This window comes from Marmota monax, unplaced genomic scaffold (genome assembly GCF_021218885.2).
Source record: "Marmota monax isolate L192 unplaced genomic scaffold, Marmota_monax_Labrador192_F-V1.1 WCK01_AAM20220418_F8-fsc00149, whole genome shotgun sequence".
NCBI lineage: Eukaryota > Metazoa > Chordata > Mammalia > Rodentia > Sciuridae > Marmota > Marmota monax.
In genome coordinates, this window is record NW_026693170.1 from 3,446,515 (window position 1) to 3,454,239 (window position 7,725).

General features: G+C 52.6%; 1 protein-coding gene across 4 annotated transcripts; it reads left to right on the plus strand.

Annotated features, from left to right (window-relative positions):
- Positions 1–6,177, plus strand: Znf574 (zinc finger protein 574). 4 transcript variants are annotated; one of them, XM_046455602.2, is made up of 2 exons: positions 1–140; positions 3,199–6,177. In XM_046455602.2, the coding sequence occupies exon 2, from the start codon at positions 3,221–3,223 to the stop codon at positions 5,912–5,914; it is 2,694 nt and encodes an 897-aa protein (XP_046311558.1). In that variant the 5' UTR covers positions 1–140; positions 3,199–3,220; the 3' UTR covers positions 5,915–6,177. The 4 variants fall into 4 exon arrangements, with proteins under 4 accessions (XP_046311558.1, XP_046311555.1, XP_046311556.1 ...); XM_046455599.2 differs by lacking the exon at positions 1–140 and adding an exon at positions 898–1,053; XM_046455600.2 differs by lacking the exon at positions 1–140 and adding an exon at positions 903–1,057.
- The last annotated feature ends 1,548 nt before the right edge of the window (positions 6,178–7,725 follow it).

Consider the following 7,725-nt stretch of genomic DNA (forward strand, 5'->3'; position numbering starts at 1 on the left):
CTTGCTCTCAAGACCTGGAGGGCCAGAAGGGAAGGTGAGCAGAGATGGGCAGAATCCCTCAGACACATAGGGATGCGTCCTCCCTGAGTCCGTGCGCTATCGGATCATCTCCTCCAGGCTCACGCCCGAATTGTGCTCAGGTACTCTACCCTCCACACTCCATTTCTTCAAATGTAAATTCCTGACCCTTTTCTTTTTCTCCATTTCCCATTTCCTTCTGGAGCCTTTGTTTTCCTTTTACCCTAAGCTACCCACCCTCCATTCCTTTCTAACATTTCGTGTTCGTCTCTATCCCGTCTCTTAGCTTCCCCGCCCTTCCTTCCTGCCTTCACTCCCTGTTTAATAAAATAAAGCCTGGTGCCTTGGTTTCAATTTTTAAACCCCCTCCATATGATGGACGCTCTAATTTCCCCTCTTCCCTCCCGCTGACTGGCATTTGACTTTCTTCCTTTGGTCCTCGAGGGTTTCTAAGCCTCAATTCCCCTGCCTCCGCCTTCCGGGGGGGTCTTATGCCTCAATTGCCCAGATTTTCTCCTCAATCCCAACGCTGACTCCCGCCCAGCGCAGCCAAGATGGCGCCCGCGGCCTTGCGCCCCTCCTGACGTCATCGCGCTGCTCTCGGCTCAGCGCTCTCCTTTCGAGCCGTCAGAGGCGGAGCCGAAAAGGAGGTGGAGGAGGAGCAACCTCCTGGAGGCCTAAGGGGGCGGTCACTACAAACCCGGCCATGGGGAGGGGTGTTGAGGGAACGTAGCGAGAGGATTGGTTGGGAGCTACGGGGCATCCAGATCCTCCTCGTTATTGGCCCGAGCCTCAGAGACGAGAGCGTCGATTGGCAGAAAGGCCGGAGCCAGGCAGGCGATAATTGGTCGCGTGGTGCCGTCTGTGCGGCGACCGTGGAGGAAGGTAGGAGGGGCGTTGCTGAGGGTGGCTTGGGGCGAGAGTGAGGCGCAGGAGCAGGCGAGAGGCGACGGCGGGAGCTAGAGAGGGCGCCGCGCTAGGGTAGCTGTGGAAGAAGAGCCGCTGCCCCGTCCCTGGGCGTACGAGACGGCAGAGGTGGGTGAGTGCCAGCGGGCGCGCGGAGGGCCGGCCTGGCCTCCACCCCTCCCCCGCGGCCTGTTCTCGTCATGGCTTGCGCAGTGAGGGCCCGAAGGGGCGCGCGCAGGGCGGTGAGGGCGGAATGGCACCAACGGCCGCGGGGCACGCGGGCGGCTAGGATGAGTCGGGACAGGGTGGCGGGTGGGGAAGGGGACTAGAGTCGTGTGCAGGCTGAGTGAGGAGGGGCGTGGCTTGACTGAGGGTTCCGGCCGGTGGGGACTTGGGAGGGAAGAAGCGGCCTTAGTGCTGACGCCGAGGAGGGCTCCTAGGCTCCACGGGGTATCGGGGAAAAGGACTTGGGTCGTGGGACGAGTACTGGACCCAAGTGGGGGCGGTTAGAGGGCTTTTTGGTGCCCGGGGTAGGGGGGTTAGAGCATGAGGATAGAGGTGATTAAGTTAACCCTGGGGGCAAAATCTAGTTACGTCTGGAAAGCATTAGGGCAGTGAAAGGGATCTTGGTGTAAAAAGGTATTAGGAAAAGAATATTCTTCTTTTAAGGGGAATTTAGACTTGAGGAAGAGATCCAGATGTGAAGAATGGGATTAAATTAATGTGAAGAGTCGTTCAGCCAATGTGGTGGGACATTATGTGGGGGATGGTACCCTTGGAAAGGGTTGAGAGGGGCCTTTGTACAAAGGGTATGTTCATATGAAAGTGTCTGGGTGTCCCTAGAATGCACTGAAGGGAGGTAGTTTTTGTTCGCTCATTTGCTTTTAGTATGGGTAACTAGGCCAAGGTGAAGATGTGTTTTGGGTAACCCTGGGGGGTGATGTGATGAGAGAGATCTGTGTGCTAAAGAGAGGGTGGTTTGGATATCCTTGTGATGAGAAAGATGCTACATTAATAATTAGAAATCTAGGTATCTCCATAGTAGTAACCTGGTGAGAAGGATTTGGATGTGAAGGGGTTTGTCTTCCAGGTTAGAGTGGTTATGGGGGGGTCTGCATATCCCTGAAGAGGATTTGTCTGTGGAAGGGCTGTATGGGAAAGGAGTTTGAGCCATTAGGAAGGGTAGTCTGAATATTTCTGGATTGAGTTACAGAGTTGGGGAATCTTTTTACAAAGAAGAAAAGTTGATGTGAAGTAGGTGTTTGGGAATTCCTGGAATAGGTTAAGGTTGACCTGGGCATTTATGCAAAGAAGAGGGACTTAGGTTCATATGAAGGAATATGGGCACCAAGGATGAATTTGGGTAGCTGTGTATGAAGAAGAGGGGTTTAAATCAATGTGAAGAGGGGATCTGGGTTCGGAGAGGGTCTTAGAATTGTAGACTTGTTACAGAGAAGAGGTAATTTTTTTTTTTTTTTTTGAGGGTCTGGCTGTTCTGGATAAGGGGTTAGGTGTGGGAGAGGACCTTGATTTGTTGAAGAAGTTTTCAGTTCAAGCAGAGGGGTCTGGGCATTGTGAGGAAGTGGTTAAGGTAGAAAAAGTCTGGATGTGGAGATGGGTTAGGCTGATGTGAGAACATTTGATTGGGAAAAGGGATAGTTTGATGTGAGGAATCTGGCACCAGAGGGAGAGTTGGTGCTTAACAGGGGTGTGTGTAAAAGAGAGGTGTTATATAAGGGTGCCAAAAGTGGAGTGGCAGGTCACTGGGGAAGTTTGAGTGGTCTGAGAACCTGGGAGATAGAACAGAGTCCAATGAAGAGTGTAGCCAGGAGAAACAGGTAGTGAAGGCCTATGTGAAGATTCTCCTGAGTACCTTAGCAAGGGTAGTGTGAGTTGTAAGGGATCAGTGGAAGGAGATCTAAGTGGAGACAGGTTCTTGTGTGATGGGTTGGGCCATGGGTTCTGCTATGAGGAATGGGAGATGGAGGGATTAGACAGGTTATAAGGATTTGGTGGGTGAATTTTTATGTGATTCAGTTGAGAGATGAGACTTGGTGGACCCTGGGAAGGGACTGCTGGGAAGGTTTTACACTTGGTGTTTTCATTTTGTGTGTTCAGGAAAGGAAGCATTGTTAGGGAGGGAAGTTAGAGTAGAAAAATCAAAGGAAGAAGTTAGGAGAGGAAATAGTTTTAAGATAATAGAAGGTAGGGGTGATAAAGGGAAAGAATTGTCCCTAGGAAGAGCTGATTTGACCCTGCTCTCCCCTCTTACAGCCCACAGGGCCTTACTGTTGCAATGACTGAGGAATCAGAGGAGACAGTCCTATACATTGAGCACCGCTATGTCTGCTCTGAGTGCAACCAGCTTTATGGATCCCTGGAGGAGGTGCTTGTGCACCAGAACTCCCATGTACCCCAGCAACACTTTGAGCTGGTTGGTGTGGCTGACCCTGGAGTCACTGTGGCCACAGAAGCAGCTTCAGGCACAGGCCTCTATCAGACCTTAGTACAGGAGAGCCAGTATCAGTGCCTAGAGTGTGGGCAACTGCTGATGTCACCCAGCCAGCTCCTGGAGCACCAGGAGCTGCACCTGAAGATGATGGCACCACAGGAGGCAGTGCCAGCTGAGCCACCACCCAAGGTGCCCCCACTGAGTTCCAGCACCATACACTATGAGTGTATAGATTGCAAGGCTCTCTTTGCCAGCCAGGAACTCTGGCTGAGCCACCGGCAGACACATCTTCGGGCCACACCCACCAAGTCTCCTGCCCCAGTTGTCTTAGGGTCCCCAGTTGTCCTAGGGCCCCCTGTGGGCCAGGCACGAGTGGCTGTAGAACATTCCTACCGAAAAGCAGAAGAGGGAGGGGAAGGGGCTGCTGTCCCATCTGCAGCTGCCACCACCACCGAGGTAGTGACTGAGGTGGAACTACTACTCTACAAATGCTCTGAGTGCTCCCAGCTCTTCCAGCTTCCAGCTGACTTCCTGGAGCACCAGGCTACCCATTTTCCTGCTCCTGCCGCAGAGCCCGAGGAGCCTGCCCTACAGCAGGAGACTCTGACCCCATCACCTGCAGAGGTGCCTGTGTCTCAACCTGACCCTCTACCAGCTTCTGACCACAGTTATGAGCTACGTAATGGAGAAGCAATTGGGCGCGATCGCCGGGGGCGAAGGGCCCGAAGGAACAACAGTGGAGAGCCAGGCGGGGCAGCCACCCAAGAGCTCTTTTGCTCAGCCTGTGATCAGCTCTTTCTCTCACCTCACCAACTACAGCAGCACCTGCGGAGTCACCGGGAAGGTGTCTTTAAGTGCCCTCTGTGCAGTCGTGTCTTCCCTAGCCCTTCTAGTCTGGACCAGCATCTTGGAGACCACAGCAGTGAGTCCCACTTCTTATGTGTAGACTGTGGCCTGGCATTTGGCACAGAGGCCCTCCTCCTAGCCCACCGGCGAGCTCATACCCCAAATCCTCTGCATTCGTGTCCTTGTGGGAAAACCTTTGTCAACCTCACCAAGTTCCTTTATCACAGGCGTACCCATGGAGCAGGGGGTGTCCCTCTGCCCACGACACCAGTCCCACCAGAGGAGCCTGTCATTGGTTTTCCTGAGCCAGCCCCAGCAGAGACTGGAGAGCCAGAGGCCCCAGAGCCGCCTGTGTCTGAGGAGAGCTCAGCAGGGCCTGCTGCCCCAGGTACCTACCGCTGCCTCCTGTGCAGCCGTGAATTTGGTAAAGCTTTACAGCTGACTCGGCACCAGCGTTTTGTGCACCGGCTGGAGCGGCGCCATAAATGCAGTATTTGTGGCAAGATGTTCAAGAAGAAGTCTCATGTGCGTAACCATTTGCGCACACATACAGGAGAGCGGCCCTTCCCCTGTCCTGACTGCTCCAAGCCCTTCAATTCACCTGCCAATCTGGCGCGCCACCGACTTACACACACGGGGGAACGACCCTACCGCTGTGGGGACTGTGGCAAGGCTTTCACACAAAGCTCCACACTGAGGCAGCACCGCCTGGTGCATGCCCAGCACTTCCCCTACCGCTGTCAGGAATGTGGGGTACGATTTCACCGCCCATATCGCCTGCTTATGCACCGCTACCACCACACAGGCGAGTACCCATACAAGTGTCGTGAGTGTCCCCGATCCTTCTTGCTGCGCCGGCTATTAGAGGTGCACCAGCTTGTGGCCCATGCTGGGCGCCAGCCCCATCGCTGCCCCTCCTGTGGGGCTGCCTTCCCCTCCTCTTTGCGACTTCGAGAGCACCGCTGTGCAGCTGCTGCTGCTCAGGCCCCACGTCGCTTCGAGTGTGGGACCTGTGGCAAGAAAGTGGGCTCAGCTGCTCGGCTGCAGGCACATGAGGCGGCCCATGCAGCTGCTGGGCCTGGAGAGGTCCTGGCTAAGGAGCCCCCAGCTCCTCGGGCTCCAAGAGCCACTCGCACCCCAGTTGCTGCCTCCCCAGCAACCCTCGGAGGTACTGCCACCACAGCCTCCTCAGCCCCTGCCCGACGCCGGGGCTTAGAGTGCAGTGAGTGCAAGAAGCTGTTCAGCACAGAGACATCATTGCAAGTACACCGGCGTATCCACACAGGAGAGCGACCATACCCATGTCCAGACTGTGGCAAGGCCTTCCGTCAGAGTACCCACTTGAAAGACCATCGGCGCCTGCACACAGGTGAGAGGCCCTTTGCCTGTGAAGTGTGTGGCAAGGCCTTTGCCATCTCCATGCGCCTGGCAGAACATCGCCGCATCCATACAGGTGAACGACCCTACTCCTGTCCCGACTGTGGCAAGAGCTACCGCTCCTTCTCCAATCTCTGGAAGCATCGCAAGACCCACCAGCAGCAGCATCAGGCAGCTGTGCGGCAACAGCTGGCAGAGGCAGAAGCGGCTGTTGGACTAGCTGTGATGGAGTCTGCAGTAGAGGCCCTGCCCCTGGTAGAGGCCATTGAGATATACCCTCTGGCTGAGGCTGAAGGGGTCCAGATCAGTGGCTGATTCTACCCTGTTTCCCTCTTTAGCACCACCATGCCTTGTTGCTAAAGGCCCTTTTCTAGCATCCCCTTAAACCTCTGTATATACTATGTCCCTTTTTCTTTCCCCTCTCTGCCACTGTGTAAGTTCTGAAACTGGATTTATTCTCTTTTCTTAAGGGGATGCTCTGGGGTCCTTGACATGCATAAAGATGCCCCCACAACCCTCCACCCGTTAGCATTGGTGACCCCGAAGTAAAAGAGTCAATAAAGACTAAGTTAAACGTGTTTTTGTCAGGCCTAGCTGTGTAGAATGGAATTTGGGAGTCGGGGCCTAGTACTGGGTCTGACTATGCCTACATTCCCAGAACCCAGTACAGGGCTTAGCGGGTAGTAGGAGCTCCTCGTGAACATTTGCTGGATTAAAGGGTCTATAGGCATGGCGCCCAGAGCAGGAACTTCTCTGGTGTTAAAGGGAGGCAACATGACTTTCTTGCCACTGGAGGTCCCCACAGCCCTGCAGAAAATGCTCAGAGCTTTTCTGCTAGTGGTTAGGAATGTTTGGAGAAATCCTTAGATTCTTACCAGCCTCTGTCCCTTCACTTCTTGCCTATGTCGCCCAAGGCCATCTGGTTTACTCATAGGGTCCCTAAGGGTAAACTCAGGTTGGGCATATTTCTGGGACAGTAAAGCAGAGTGGTTCCTGAGGTCAGACTCAGCTGTGGAATTGGATAAGATTGTGAATAATGTGTCACTGGGGTAGGAAGAAGCATAAGAGGAGGTAGCCCTCCTGGAGTTAGACTGTGGCTCAACCAATACATTTTGTCGGGGAAGAGGCATTGCTGGGGTGGCTTCCCAGTTTTAGAATGTCTAGTTATCTATGAATTGCATTATCTTGAATAACATTTACACTGGTCCTGTAAAGAGAACATTTTTGCAGGGAAGGTGTCTAAAGTCATAAGCATTGAGGTAACTTCCCCAAGGTCAGTTCAACCCAGACAGAGCAGAGCTTGACTTTAAGTCAGATTTCATTTAGCTTAATCACCCATATACTTTTCACTCTACTTCCTTTTACATAACTGGGGGAAGGTGGTAGAGACAAGAGAATGGAGCATGCTCAGTTGCTATGCCAGCCTTGCCTCTAAGATGCCACCTCCTGAGATGTCTCCAGATAGTTCTGTTGGAAAGAATTCTTAATTTGGAACCCCAATACAGAAGTAGAAAGAAACGCTATATTGAAATTCTGGGAATGGGAGGCCCAGGACCTCCCCAGTAAGCATCCCTGATATTTTACTCTCTTCAGACCTTTGGCTCTCTGGGCATTGAGGCTCTAGGATGTCATTTGAAGATCAGAGAGAGGTTTAATCTGTTGCTCAGCTGAGAGGAGAGCTCAGAGAGGGAATGGAGTTACCAAGGCCACACAGGCAGTTAGAGGTGAGAAGGGCTAGAAGTCAGGTCTTCTAATTCCACTGCTTTTCTAACACATTAGCTTTTTTACAAAATAGTTAATTTTTTTAAAATGTACTCATCATTTGATTTCCTAAAAGCACCTAATAAAGAGCAGTTCTGTTAAGTAGTTGTTTCCCACTATGGTGTGTTGATCATGGATATCATCTTCATATTGCATATCCTATAGGAAGGATTTGAACCATTGTAGACAATCATGCCAGATCCCCATAATTACCCATAATGTTTCCTGAACTGCACTCCTGAAGTGCTATAATATCCTGAAAGTAGTATCAAATAAGTGCTTAGAAAGATTCATCCTTGCAAAACCAGACAGCAGGCTGAATTAAGGGAAAAAAGGGGGGGGGGGCAGGGTACAATGCCAACAGT

Coding starts and splice junctions, on each gene's coding strand:
- Znf574 (XM_046455602.2), top strand. CDS start 3,221: ATGACTGAGGAATCAGAGGAGACAGTCCTATACATTGAGCACCGCTAT.